Source organism: Lissotriton vulgaris, chromosome 1_1 (assembly GCF_964263255.1).
Source record: "Lissotriton vulgaris chromosome 1_1, aLisVul1.2, whole genome shotgun sequence".
Lineage (NCBI taxonomy): Eukaryota > Metazoa > Chordata > Amphibia > Caudata > Salamandridae > Lissotriton > Lissotriton vulgaris.
Genome location: NC_141685.1, coordinates 238,915,606 through 238,931,019, shown reverse-complemented (window position 1 = coordinate 238,931,019; position 15,414 = coordinate 238,915,606). Strand labels below are relative to the sequence as shown.

Genomic DNA, 15,414 nt, shown 5'->3' with positions numbered 1-15,414 from the left:
GAGACTTATGATGCCAGGAGAGCTGAGAAACTTCGTAGCTCTTCTAATCCAGAAGGAGACATGCCTCCCCTCGAGGGAACCCGAGACGATCCTGACCTCATTCATCTCGCAACCGAGAACGAGGATGTGGAGGAGGATGAGGATGAGGATCTCTCTGGGGACGAGGCAGATAAGGGACAGGTAGAAGTCGTCAGACTAAGCAGGTCCAACTTAAGCAAACATGATAGCGGTACTGGGGGACCCCTGGGGCCACTATCAGGTCAGCTTAACATGGGGAATGGACGAGCCAGATCTCTATCAAGAGGCTCTGGCAGATCCCTTCATACCAACGGCTCTCACAACTCTTCTCAAAGAGGGATGACGTCCCCTCAGAGGAGAGTGTACGAAGCGAAGGAAAGGGCAGCTAATCTGCGGATCGAAAGGGAAGAACTTGCCCTGGCCAAGGAAAAGCTTGCTTTCGCTAGAGAGCAACAGTTAAGTGGGGCAGTCCCCACTGGTGGCAGCAATGTACCTAGTAATAGGGAAAAGAGTTTCGATACGAAACACCTTGGGAAGATAGTGCCCCCCTTTAAACAAGGGGACGACATCCACAAATGGATTACCGCTTTGGAGAGGGCCTGCACTGTGCAAGGCGTTCCCCAGAGTCAGTGGGCAGCTATCTTGTGGCTCTCCTTTGAAGGTAAAGGAAGAGACAAGCTCCTCACCACAAGGGTAGAGGACGCCAACAATTACCAAGTCTTGAAGAATACACTCGTTGAAGGGTTCGGCCTAACCACTGAGCAGTACAGGGTGCTGTTCAGGGATACCCAGAAAACGCAGTCTCAAGATTGGTCTGATTTTGTCGATTGTGCCACTAAGGCTTTTGAAGGCTGGCTACTGGGTAGTAAGGTTACTGATTTTAAAGGATTGTACAATCTGATTATGAGGGAGCAAATCTTAAATAATTGTCAGAACCAGCTATTACATCAGCACCTGGTAGACTCTGAGTTGACCTCTCCACAGGAATTGGGTAAGAGGGCAGACAAATGGGTCAGAACCAGGGTTAGGCCTAAAAACCAGGGTGGTGACCAGAAAAAGGAATCGACCAAGCCTCAAGAGAAGGGTGGGGATAAATCCACAGAGAAGACTTCCCAAGGGCCCCAAAACTCCAACAAGGGTGGTGGGTCCCAGAACACTCCTTCCGAACAGAAGAAACCTTATTGCCATACCTGTAAACAGGTGGGCCATTACAAAAGTGATGCCAAGTGCCCTAAAAATAGCAATAAGGAAAACATACCCCCAAGTAACACTCCCAGACCTCCTGTTATCACTAGTGGTAATCCCCCAGGTGGTGGGAGTGCCCCCAAGAATGTGGTGGGCATTACTTTGGGCAATCAGGAGGACTATGGCCTAGCCAGGTTCCCTGACCACACTCTTGTCTGTGAGACTGGCATGGGGTTTGCCAACTTCACTACTGGACCCCACATTTTGGGAAAGTATAGACAAGAAGTTTTATTGAATGGTCGGAAAGTTGAGGCATTCAGAGACACCGGGGCCAGCCTCACCATGGTGAGTGACCATCTGGTCCCCTCTGCTCAACTGACCCCTGGTTTTACTTACCAGGTGACAGATATTCATGGAGTGAAGAGAAGGCATCCCATGGCAGTAGTCAAACTCAGCTGGGGTAATGTCACAGGGCCCATGAGAGTGGCAGTGACAGATAACCTACCTGTAGATTGCTTACTGGGGAACGACCTGGAACTCTCAGCATGGGCTGAGGTGGAGCAAGAAGCTCACTCCAGAATGATAGGCCTATCCAGACAGGTTAGTGGGGCAGTAATAGCTACAGCCCCAGTCCAAACACCATTCCTCCCTGAAAAGGTTGGAAGGGCAGTGGTAGCCACTGCCCAGGCTCAGACAGACTTTCCAGAGCAGGATAGGAGGGCTGTGACGGTCACAGCCCAAACACAGACTGAGTGCCCTCCTGAAAAGGTTGGCAAGGTTGACATGGTCTCAGCCTCTACTCAGACAGATAGTGAGGTTGTGAAGCCTGAAACAATGGATCACTCCACTCAAACAGAGAGCATTGAGGAGGAAGAAGAGTCTTCCCCCTCCCAGACACTAGGTGAGAGCCAGCCTCCTCAGGGAACTGACTCTACCCCTGTTGAAGGAACTGCCCCAGAGGTAGTCAGGCCTAGCCTGGCAGAGCCCCTGATAGCAGTGGACCCTTCCCAGGTGGGACCCAGTCTGGAGCAGGTAACCTGCACCTCTCTACCCTGCCTCAGTCAGCCCAGGGCTGAAGAGGACAGGGAGGCCAGTGGTGGACCCAAAAGGGCCCCCTGTCCAAAAGAACCCCTTAATCAACAGATTAGGATCACTGAAGCTGGTAAACCTAGCCAAGTGAAAATAGAACAGACTCCTGAGGGATCCCCCTTAAAAGTAGTTAGGGAACTCCCACAGCTGGACACTGTTGGGCACAGCCAAACATGGGGCCTAAAAACCCCAGACCTGACCTGTCCCTCCAGTAAGCCAAACAGAGGGACTCAGCCTCCAGCTTTAGGTAGCCAGAGGCTGACCCTGAGAGCTCAGTGCATCTCAGCTAAAGAAAGGAAGGCACGCATGATGGATGGTGATTGGAGGAAGTTGAGCCCAAAGGTAGAGGAGCCTCACTTCAGTACTCCATCCCAGCATCAGCCTTCTTCTTTCCCAAGACACACCAGAGACAGAGATTCCCTATGGTGGAGACCCTCAGATACCCTTAGGGTGAGGGGTTGCCTAGTGGACCATGACACAGGGGGAAACCAAGCCAGAGCTGGTCCTTCCTTATATGGCCACTTAGGTAATAGAGGCTTACCTGGACAAGGATAGCCTTATCTCCTTTCGTTTGGGGGGGGGGGTTGTGTAGGAAGGTACATCCTGACTATGGTTGCCCCCAACTTTTTGCCCTGTGTTTTAGCTGGTTTTTGACATAGTCGACCTGGGATCCTGCCAATCAGGACCCCAGGCCTACTGCTCTCTCTTTAAAATGGATTCCATGTACCCTAGGTGCATTTCCAATTGGTACTGGGCCACCCTATCAGACCCTGTAACTCAGGGCATAGGTGTACCCAGGGCCGCCATGGGCTGCAGCATGTATTATGCCACCCCTGGCTGGCCTCGTAAATTTGACACAACTGGCTGCATGACAGCTGGGGCGAAGTCGTGTAATCACGCTTTGCTTTAGATATAGTAGCCCTATATCTAACCATACAATGGACACTCGAGTTCCTATCAGTCACTCCTATGGCAGGCCTTGACAATCCTGAAGGCAGAGTGCATGGGCTCGTGTGAGTTAGGTTCAGGCCCGAGCCGAGCCGGCTGCAGCTTGCGGGATCAAGGCCCAATAGCTGTTCCATGATAACGCGTACCACATCGGTAACTCCGGTGTCGCGTTATCAAGACATGTCGAGTAAGGTGTCATACGAATCGGGATGCTGCCCTCTCACCACCTCTGGCGACGAGGTTAGCATTCCGCCCTTCTAGAGGGACACGACATGTACGTAACTGTGAACCCCGGTTAAAGTTAACGAAGGCCTCAGCTCCACAAAATGGATGCTGCCACCACAGACACAAGTCTGACCTCCTGCTGCTGGGAGTCCTTCCAGCGAGGAGCACTTGGACAAAGGGTTTCCTGTCAAGGGCGGTGTTCGCACCGTCCCAGACAGGGTTTGTGTATTCTGGGTAGGTAGGGCTTTTGCGAGAAGGTGACTGCGGAGTGGCACCCCGGTGCTCACTACGCATCTGCCGGTTAGAACCAGTTCCAGGGGCGACAGCCCTGGCCTGGGGAAAGTCCGGCAGGGGAGAGGGGTGTAACTACCCCCCTTCCTGGTCCCACCCTTAGGGCAGGACCTAGTCATGTACCCACCCCTTTCTTTAGGATAAAGGCCGGAGCGGGGACCCTTCCAAATTAGATCATCTTTGAATCAAGAATACTTTCTACGAAAGGACTTCAAGACTCTTCTTAAGATTTCTCCCTTGTGGCTAAGGAGTAGTCACCCTGCATCAGCAGGCACCATCTAAGAACTCTGCGGTTTGCTGTAAGTCCTTCCTCAAGGAATCCGACGGCCCAGCTCGACGAGAACCGGCTTCCCTGGCACCTCTGACCTCTACCCACGTCATCAGCTCAGCTGTGATCTGTGGGTGCGACGAGACCTCGAGGGACCGGCCATCATCAGAACCTGCACGCTCTTAAAACCAGCACGACCATCGAGGTAACTCTCTGGTGAGTGCTCTGGGGTCCGAGAAGCCCCGACCCTGAGCCGCTCCAGCACCGAAGTGCAGTCTCCCAGCATCTCCACGATCTGCGTGGGGCCCTTCTGCTCGCTGCTCAGCACGTTGTCTGGTCACTTGCCGCTGGCTTGTGCCCTTCCGTGACGACGACCAAGAATCAACACTGCCGGTCTGGTTGCTCCAGACTGGCCCTTGCTTCCATCTTTCCGAGAAGCACCCCGGACCCTCCTGGTCCACCCAAGACGCCGACAGCGACATCCGTCGTGGGACAGCTCGCACCTCCACCGTGGTCGCCGACAACGCCTCCTGGTCCGTGAGACTGCAGAGCCGAGCGTCGCCCACTCACCTGGTCGAGGTGACGGCCAACCGGTGCCTTCCTGGTACCCTCTGACTACTGGCTAGTAGTACGAACTTGGTCCCCTCTGCTTTCAGGTTTCATCAATCTCTACGAACATTACACCACTGGTCGCCGGCCAGCAACTCCTTTTCTTCCGGCTCCTGGCTCGTCAGCGAAGACCCCGACGCCTGTAAGACTTGCAGCCGCAGCCCTCGTGGCTAGGTAACTCGGCATTTCGGTGCCTGCATAGCCTCCTTACTCTAGGGTCCCGAGTCCCTCGCTTCCGACTTGCCTTAACCTTTCCGTGTCCTCGGACACTTGTCTTTAAACGTGCACTTGAAGTATTTGCTAAAGAGATTTGGTTGTGCTTAGTACCCTGTCCTCATAAAGAGTACAGGGCTGTTGTGATTCTTAATAAATATACTGTTTATTTTCATAACACTTGTGTGGTGTCCTTTCACTGGGTGTTCAAGGGGTACATGTGTGGTAAACAGCTGGCTTAACGCGCCCTCTCGAGTCTTTAGCCTTAGACTGCTCGTATCCACGCTACTAGGATAGCTGGTCTATAGGTTGACTTACAACCAAACACCATAAGGGTCGTTGGAACGATACATAGCGGTCGCTAGAATAGCGAACGTTGCATATCGGGCCAACTTCTCACACCTGCCCCTCAGGGATTGTGGAAACATTTCAGAACCTTTCATTCAGTCACTCGTTCTTACTTAGTCTCAGAGAAATATACAGAGAATATACAGTGGGACGTTTTTCAATAATATTTATTGAACCAATGTTATTCTTACATAAAATACGTGTGCGGCAATGATTAGTAGACAGAAGCAGATAAAAGTGATTACAAGCACCAAAAGCATAAATAGTAGATATAGTTCTGCCATAGTGCTAAGCAATGTATGTATGCAGGCACATAAACAAGTCAGTAATTTAGCATACTCCTCCTATGTGAGCCCTACTCTAAGTGTACCTAGAGTGTGTGTAGGTGTAGAGCCAAGAATCCCCCCAAGGGATGATCCAACCCCATTACCTGATGGGATAGAGTGACGGTCCCAGTCTTGGTCTAGAACTGTACCCCCCTCATGAGATGTCAGACCGCTGCGTGGTGATTTCTCAGCATGCAAGGACCCTCGTGTTAGCGGAAGTACCTCCTCTGCTAATCTATCGGGAGCTCATCTTTTATAATAGAAAGCAGCCTTGCGATGTGCGCATAGATTAGTGATGTTATGAATATGTAGAAAACCCTGTGGCCCCGTGGATGAAGATAGTGATGTCATTGTTTCATAGTGCGAAACCAGATCTTGAACATGATGTTCAGGGCGTTGTGATAATGTTGTGCAAAGCTAGATGTAAAACCAAGTTTAGTTTCAGAGCAACTAATCCAACATTGTAGTACGTGCAAATGCGTGCAAAAGGTCACAGCTGAAATGGTATTTGTGATGGAAATGTATGAAATAAGCTGCTTAATTACATGGGTTTAACTCAGGAATATAATACCTGCTGGTGGAATACTAAACACTTCCGGCTAGTAATTCCATGGAACGCAATTCCATTGGTGCTGCGGCTGCAAAGAAGCAATGCACTCAGGTACTTTCCTTCATTTCAGGTGTCAAAATGCCAGGAGACTCCTGATCTCTGTTCCCACATGACTGCCCTAGAGAGCCCTAATCTACCCCATTAGTCTCTCCGGACCTCAACACACAGCTCCCACACCAATGAGATTACCACCCAAACAAACTTCTCTCCTTTAAAAAACATGTTTCATCTCCATTGGTTTCAGTGGGTTCATCTATGCCCCCTCATCAGAGGCTCCAAAGGATGAGAGGTGAGCAATCCACATTTGAACAACATCCCCGTATCCATCAGGACCGCAACCCCAAAGCTGCTCCAATTTGTGACAGAGGTAAAGATGCACCTCTTTAAAGAACCCAATATCACAAGTGCATTAACCGTCCACAAACCAGCTACCTCTCCTATCACTCGTTCACTTTATGCAAGTCTTTGACCATGTACAGTGTTCCATTGCCTTTTGGCTGGGTTTGTGCTATAGTAATACCATATATATAAACATTCATCCATATTGGCATGAATAGTGTGCCCTTATACAGCATCCCCGTCCCCTTATATAGCTGCCTGGCCCTGTGCTGGGAAGCAGTGATGCCCTCCATTCACTGGTGCCGGCCATGGAATGGGTGATCACCATCATACAAGGCATTAATTCACTCCTTGCCCTTCCGAAGCAATGGTCATTAATTGCACATCTTCATTCAATCTGCGTCTTTTTAACTTGCTCACGGGCCCCCCTCGTTCCCATCCCAATGGAGTGCCTTCAGGTCCTTCCATCTCGAATGTCCTTCATCTGACTTGCTGACCCCATCATCACCAACCAGCCATTTGACTGACATGTTATAGGTGACATGTCCTATGCTGCCTCCACCTGTCTTCAGTGCCCTTTATGGTGTGTTGCCTCCTTTTTACTCGTGGTTCCCTTTAAGAATTGAAAATAGATTTACATTGATGTCTTGTTGCTCCCATTTCTCAGTCTCCATATGCAAGCTGCATCAGCTCGAACTTGAATTGCTGTTGCTCACAGAGCATGGTTTCTGTAAATCCAAGAGTTGTTGACAGATTTATGGAGGGTGGGCAGAATTTTGTACAAGGACTTTAACATGCTGTTTATCTCCCAGATTGATTTAGCTTGCATGTTTCATCGGCTGTAATTGGAAATATGGCATTTATAAAGAAGTGGGCTAGGCTGTTATGGTCTGCTCCCTGATCCTGTGGGTGCGCTGTATGCTCACTTGGACCTTGTTCAGGCTGTGGTTGCACTGTATGTTCGCTCAGACCTTGTTCAGCATGTGGGTGCACTGTATGTTATTGTTCAGCATGTGGGTGCACTGTATGTTCTCTCAGACCTTGTTCAGGGTGGGTGTGCTGTCTGTTCTCGTGGATCTTGTTCAGCCTTTGGGTGTGCAGTATGTTCTTTCAGACCTTGTTCAGCCTGTAGGTGTGCGATATGTTCTCTCAATTTGTTCAGCCTGTGGGTGTACTGTATGTTCACTCAGACGTTTTTCAGCCTGCGCGTGCGCTGTCTGTTCACTCAGACCTTGTTTAGCCTGTGGATGAGCTGTCTGTTCACTCGCAACTTTTTCAGCAAGGGATCATGGTTCTTTTTGTGGACTAGTAGCGCAAGGTTTGGATTTGCAGGAAATTGTGTGTTATGCATTTGGTCGTAGATCCCAGGAGAATAAAATGCTTTCAAGAAAATCTATTTATTCCTAAACCAAAGGTACTTTACAATGGTTGTGCAGCAAACTTGTTTTGTATGTTAAGGACTATTGTTTGGAAGATGTGATGAACTGTGATTCACGTTTGATGCAAATAAGCTCTTGGTTCAAGCATCTCTTTACTTCCTTTCAAGGTACTCTGGGACAGACCACCCTTGTAGCAACAAAAAAAAGTCAGGCAAACTTTACTAAAAACCCTCAGTCCTTTTGTACTATTTCTTCTCTCTCTCTCGCTCTCTCTCTTTGTCTCTCTCTGTTTAAAAAAAAAATTTGACCCCATCTCCAGACTATTCTCTAACTATGTAGCTTGTGATAGTAAAAAAATGAAATAGAATGTAACAAATAGGTGACATCTATGTAGTCCTCTTCCTTATTTGCTTTGAGTGTGTTTAGTTACAAATGCAAGTATACTCCAGGATTAGGTTAACTATCTAAAGTTTCATAAATTGTGTGATGTTTTCTTCTTTCTGACTCTTACTTTAGGGCTCTGACGAATTCTAAGGTTTATCTGGCAAAGCACGTCACCAAGCAGGGTTTTGTAGCAGCGTCCTGCCTCCCCATGTTCCTGCAAACCTCGCCCTTCGATTTCTTTTAGTTCCTGCTAACCCTGGCACCCACATGATGCAGCCACATTCCTCAAGGAATGTGAATATAGTGGGGTCTCAGAGAAGGTATGGTCCCTTCTCGGGTCGGAAGGCACTGGGCCATGAGCAGACGTGCCTCCGATGTTCCCCAGCAGCCCTTTGACTGTTGGCGCATTTGTCTCCTCCTCTACACCACAATATACTATCCTCCTCTCGGTTTGTTCCTTCACGTCCTTCCTCTCTGGGTCTGAATTCCACCTCTTTGTGTCCTCCCATCCTGCCCTATCCTCTCCTGTTTGCCCCTTCCAGGGCAACACTGGGTCTCTTTGAAGAAGACTGGAGGATAGTCTCTCTTTTCGGATTCCTCTTTTTCTTTAGTATTTGTCTTTTCTTATCCCTTTTTGGTTTCCTTTGTGATGTTTTTTTCTTTCTCTTTCTGGTGTTGCAGTGTCCGGATCCTGTTGGAGGAGTGTGCCGAGTTCTGTGCCACCAGGTAAGTCCTTATCTTCACCCACAATTTGAAATGGTGCATCCAACTACGCTAAGTTGACACAACCTCAGTCACTGTGGCATTTAAAGCCCTGTTTACAAGACCTCTAAGTGGGAAGGGGAGTAGACAACGTCTGATAATTCATTAAAAGTGTTACTAATACCTTACTGTGATGCTAGCCGTTGTCACAGAAAAAGTTAATTGATGGTGTTAGCTGCTTCTGAGAATCTGTGCCTCAATGTATGTCAAACTTGTGCTTCTTTCTTCAGTATTCACTAATTTTGCTCTCACAACCTGGAGTTCCAGTGGTATCAAGCTCCGTATCTACACAGTATCCAAGAGCTGTTTCACCTCTATCAGAAATGCAACTCAAACCGATTTCCTATCTTGTTTCTGTAAAAGCTTTCTTTCTGCAGATAATTAGGTCATAAATGTTATTTCTTTGGGTCCATTTAAATTTTTAACTCTATTTCTACAGGTTACTGAAGCACGGACAGATAAAGAAATGTTGCAATTTATTGAAAAACGCCAAAAAGGATTATTTTGAAGAAAGTAGAAACATTCTAGATCTCTAAAGAAGAAACCAATTCTATGTGCCAGAAATGGTGAGGAATTTGGGTGGAAGACCCCTCTGAATGTGAAAGTGATTTCTCAACTTTCTTACATTAATAATTTTTTGTCAAATCCTTAAAATACAATGACCAGAAACATTTACCAAGTGTCAATTTTTGGTTTTGAATAACCTCTGAAATATTCTTTGTACATGCAAGTAAATTGAAAATCTACTGCAACTACTAATTGTAAGAATATTTTCACTTGAAGGGAACATTTCAAGATTGATGGTACGAAGAACATTGGCAACAATTGATACCCACGCTGTGTACTCGAGAAAAATAAGTGTTGCAAATTCTGTCTGATGGTGTATGAGGAATGCTTTGGAGACCCAAAGTCCTCTCCAACGAAACCTAATTCGTACATGAATTTAAAAGAACAAGCGTTGTTTAAAGAAAGTAATTGTAAATGCTCTTTTTCAGGTGTCATTACAGCAAAGATGCTGCATTTACATTTCCAATGTAAATATATTTTCCTTACCACCTCTATCTTTTGGGTTGCTCTAAGTTATTTCCAAGTGTGTTAGACCTCAAACGTTTATTGTGTACCTTTTGCGGCCTCACTGGAATAGGAAGCTTAAAAAAGGCCAGTATTCTGCTATTGATAATTCATTAACTCACACTGGCATGTTTTAATCCTCTGTCATTACTTGTATGCACAAATATACATAACACGTAAGTACTAAACCCAAAGACCGTGTCAGTACTTTTAAAACTCCTAAATAAAACTGCAGTCATAATGAGCTTAATTTTACTTGAGGTAACTAATTTGGGCATAACGTGCAGGAAATGACTCTATGAGGGGCATCTTAATAAAAAAATAAGGGGCTCCTCAGTGAACGTTATAAGACAAGTTAAACAGGCTGCATCTAAAGATAGGAACATTGATCTCCAAACAAAAGCTATAATTAGTTAAATACAAATGTTAAGAAGACCATCTGCAGTGTATTCTAGAAGTTAATGCTGTGTATAACATAAACGAGTAAAGACTCCTGTATTAGATTCAGTCTTAACATGGCCTGTATCCAGGAACGAACCCAACTTGTGGATACAAACACCTTGAATAACTGTGATGAATGTGAGAACAGCTGTAGTTATCAGTCCCACCTCACTGAACATGAGAGAACCCACGTGATTCAAAAACCTTTTCAGTGTCCTGAATGCCATAAATACTTCAGTCACAATAGCTATCTCATTCAACATGTGAGAATCCACACTGGGCACAAACCTTATCAATGCTCTGAGTGCCCAAAAAAGTTCAGTCAGAAATCTAGTCTCACTAGACATGTGAGAACCCACTCTGGACAAAAACCATATCAGTGGTCTGAGTGTCAAAATAACTTCAGTCATAAAGCCAGTCTTACTCAACACAAGAGAATCCACACTGGACAAAAACCTTATCAGTGCTCTGAATGCCAGAAAGACTTACGTCACCAAACTTCTCTCATTTTACATTTGAAAAGTCACACTGGAGAAAAACCTTATCAATGCAATGAATGCAAGAAAAGCTTTAGTGAGAGAGCCAAATTAATTCAACATGGGAGAACTCATACTGGGGAGAACCCCTATCAGTGTTCTGAATGCCATAAAAGCTTCAGTTCCAAATTAAGTCTCACTAAACATGAGAGCACTCACACTGGGCTGAAACCTTATCGGTGCTCTGAATGCTGGAAAAGCTTCAGGCAGAGATCTTGTCTCACTCAACATGAGAGAACTCACACTGGACTAAAACCATATCAGTGCTTTGAATGCAAAAAAAGCTTCCGTGAGAAAGCCAGTTTAACTCAGCATGAAACAGTCCATACTGGGCACAAACCGTTTCAGTGCTCTGAATGCCAAAAACATTTCAGACTGAAACAAAGTCTCACTAAACATGAGAGAATTCACACTGGGCTGAAACCTTATCAGTGCTCTGAATGCTGGAAAAGCTTCAGTCAGAAATCTGGTCTCACTCAACATGAGAGAACTCACACTGGGATAAAACCATATCAGTGCACTGAATGCCAAAAACGTTTCAGCGATAAAGGCAGCCTCACTGTACATGAAAGATCCCACACTGGCCAGAGACCTTATCACTGCTCTGAATGCCAAAAATCCTTCAAGCAAAAATGGCTTTTAACACTGCATGAAAGAATCCACACTGGGCTAAAACCATATCAGTGCTCTGAATGCCAGAAAAGCTTCAGTCAGAGAGATAATCTCACTCAACATGAACACACACACACTGAGCTAAAACCCTATCAATGCACTGAGTGCCAGAAAAGCTTCAGTCAGAGAAATAATCTCGCTCGACATAAGAGAACACACACTGGGCTAAAACCTTATCAGTGCACTGAATGCCAGAAAAGCTACAGTCAGAAAGACCATCTTAGTCAACATATGAGAACACACACTGGGTACAAACCTTATCAATGCTCAGAGTGCCCAAAAAGCTTCAGTATTAAGGGCAGTGTCATTCGACACAAGATGACCCACACTGGTGAAAAACGTTATCAGTGCTCTGAATGCCAGAAAGGATTCAGTCGTAAAGCTAGTCTTACTCACCATGAGAGAACTCATACTGGGCAAAAACCTCATCAGTGATCTGAATTCTGGACAAGCTTCAGTCAGAAATTTGAACTTGTTGATCATGAGAGAACGCACACAGGGCAAATACGTTATCATGCCAGGAACGCTTCAGTAAATTATTCAGTTTGATTCAACAGGAGAGAAGCCACAACCTGAAAAAATAGTATCAGTGTTCTCAAAGTGACAAACACTTCAGTTGTATATGCAACGTCTCTACATGAGAGAGACAATGTGGGAGAAGAAAAGGTGCTCACAATCAACCCTGGGGCGAATTATCGGCATCCCAAACCTTAACATGAAACAGCCACAAAGACATCAATCCATTAATTGTCCTACAAACTGTGTACTGAGAAAAGCACAGAGCAAAGGATGGAAATGCTTGAATTATTCTAATTCCTTGGTAACTATTTGTGGCCTCATTCCATTCAGTGTGATTTGCCCCCTGTATGTTAATAAGCCATGGCTCTGACCCACGAGTTCGAGTTGATCCTAAACTTTCAGGCCACACCCCTATGATGCAAGTAATCTCAAACTGTTGCCAGCCTTAATGTACCTCACTAGGGAGCGGGGCAGGAGTCTGTATGTCGTAGGTCTCTATGGGACCGAAGTCTGTTCATGCCTGTGCCACTTCGGGCTGATGATTAAGAAAAACTAAAGGTGATCTCTGCAACATTCCACCACATCATTTTCTAGTTTTTGTGCCACTGAAGACATGGCCAACTATATGCAAACAATTCTTGGCCCCATCCTAAATAGTCCTAAACACTTATATTCCGAGGGTGCACAGCATAGTATTATAAAGATTCACGTGAGCGACCTTTCTTTTTTCTTATTTCTGCAAATGCTCCCAGTCTTCTCATGAAAGTTCCTTCAGCTTTCATATATATATAGGCCGATTCACGAATTGCATTTTATTCTACGTTTACTGGTACTACAAGAATACTACTAAAGTTTAATAAAATGCTACTCCAAAGCTACGTGCGGATAATCTGCCTCTCCTATTGTTTTCAGCGCAGATATCTCTTGCCCTACTGCAGTATTATCACACATGGAAGTATACATTGTACTAACAAATGTGGGAAGGACGGGAGAGTGGCTGGAAATGTGGAATATTTATGAATATGGGGAAAAGGGAAGTGGGTAAAGGAGTGTAGGAAGGGTCTTAGGGAGGAACCTGCACGCACTCACAAAAGATTAAGTTATTTGCTATTCATAAACTGCACTTCTAAAGTTAGTACAGCCAAAAGAACTTAAAACTGTTGTAAATGATGATGATGAGTAAGTCCAACTCCACATATGGCCAACCACTGTTACTGCAACACCTTCCCATTGAAAAAAATGGTGGTAGGGACTTAAAATAAAACCTCACAGGAAGTAATGTTGAATTAAAATAATTTTTGAAAATACATATAAATTCAATAGAATGTTCTATATGTTCATATATATTCACTGAAAAAAACAAAGGTTAAAGTAACGTTCTATTTAGTTAGCAGCACTAACTATAACTTGAGCCCCCACCATGCACTGCTTATGACCTCACAATTGACATCACTCAAGAAATGTTCTATAACATCACTTATGACTTCACTGATTACGTCTCAAATGACATAATTGACGACATCACTTGTGATATCATCCAATGAGTGTGCTACTTTGTTTTACAGTTTACATAGTTGCAGGTAACTACGATATTACGTTGCCACAAAATTGTGTACAGGTTGGGTCGAGCTAATTTGTGTAAGTAGTTACAGAACGCATATACTCCTAATGCACCATAACTTTTTAGAGGTTTTGAACATGTTATAAACGTCTGCATTCACGAGGAACTCTTGTGTGAAAGTGACAGTTGAGTTCTTTTGATTATGCTGCACACAACATTTGGTTTTGCAGAAAACGTTTCTAACAGGAGAAAGATTCTTCGTCATATAAACTAACTTTTACAAGCAGCCTTGAGTTATAATAGAGAATCATGTCAGCATAATTTATACTTAAAATGGAAGAGAGTATGCACTAGGTACTAACTTATGTACGCATGTTTGTTTTGCTTCAGAAGAAGGGCTATCTGTGAAGTTTTTACCACAGTAGGAAGGTATGATCTTTAGCACCTTCAGATCTTTGTTATATTTAGCAAATAGTGTTTTTTTTGACAACTGTTGCATAGAATGTACGCAGTTCTTAGTAGATTCTCTGTGATGTATTTCATACGAAAGTTTCACTGTTTGCAAACAGTTTGGTATAGAATGAACTTTCTCCGTAGAGTAAACACTGTTTACAGTATTCCTTTCTCTACTGATATCAACTTAATTTCTTAATGTAGGTTTGTAGTTTGTCAGGGGTTTTGATATAGATAAAAGCTGTCAGTAGTAGAGCATTTGTTTGGAAATTAGCATTCACTATTTTGGCTTTCTCTGAACCGTTGTATACAGATTGAACACAGTACTCAGTGTGAGTTTCCCATAGGTTTTTTGTTGATTGTTGATGGGAAGTATCTGACATATAAAGCCATAGCAATGTATACAGCTATTTGCAGGTAAACAAAGCTTGGATGATGTCATCAATGATGTCATTTGAGATGGCAACAGTGATGTCATAAATGATGTCCAGAACATTGCATGAGTGATGTTAAATGTAGCTTTATTACTTCAAAACTGTAATGTTGTCACTAAGAAATTCACCTAACTATAACATTACTCTAAACTTTGTTTGTTTAAATGAATAAGGTTTTTTAAAATCGAAAACTCATATTTATATTACACCTAGCTATAATGTTAATTTAACCTTTCATTTTTCAACAAATTTCTAGGTTTTATTTTAAAGTAAATTAATTATGTATCTGTCTCAATGTATGGTATAACGATTATTGTAATACATATAAAGCTTAGACATCATTTTGTAAAAATAATTTTTTGTTGTAATATAAGAGTATGGTTTATAGTTTGTAAAATGTTTGTAAAAGATGTGAAATTATTAAAGAGATACATATTCAATATTTCAGTAGTGAATGTGCATTTGCTGACTTATTGTAACTCTCATTTGGATGCATCATATCAGTAGTTTATTTTTAAGGTGGTATTACTCTCATGAGAGCCTCTAAACTGTTAACTAAAACAGGTCTATTGAGAACTAGCCTCTCCTTTTATCATATGTGTTGCTTTGTACTGTGTCCCTTTTTTTGTTCTTAAAATAACCAGCTTCTCTCTCCCTCGAAAGAGAAGAAGAGTTTGTGAGCACGTGCGAGAGTCAGGGAGGCAATTCCTCGCAGGATGTCCGAGGGAGCAGT

The 15,414-nt window shown here is 44.3% G+C and overlaps 1 protein-coding gene across 1 annotated transcript in view; it reads left to right on the top strand.

Annotated features, from left to right (window-relative positions):
- The window catches only part of LOC147745329 (uncharacterized), an 88,205-nt gene extending 76,135 nt beyond the window's left edge, over positions 1–12,070 (top strand). Inside the window, 2 exon segments of the mRNA XM_086952238.1 lie at positions 10,719–12,036; positions 12,039–12,070. Coding sequence (XP_086808364.1) covers positions 10,719–12,036; positions 12,039–12,070 — 1,350 coding nt within the window.
- The last annotated feature ends 3,344 nt before the right edge of the window (positions 12,071–15,414 follow it).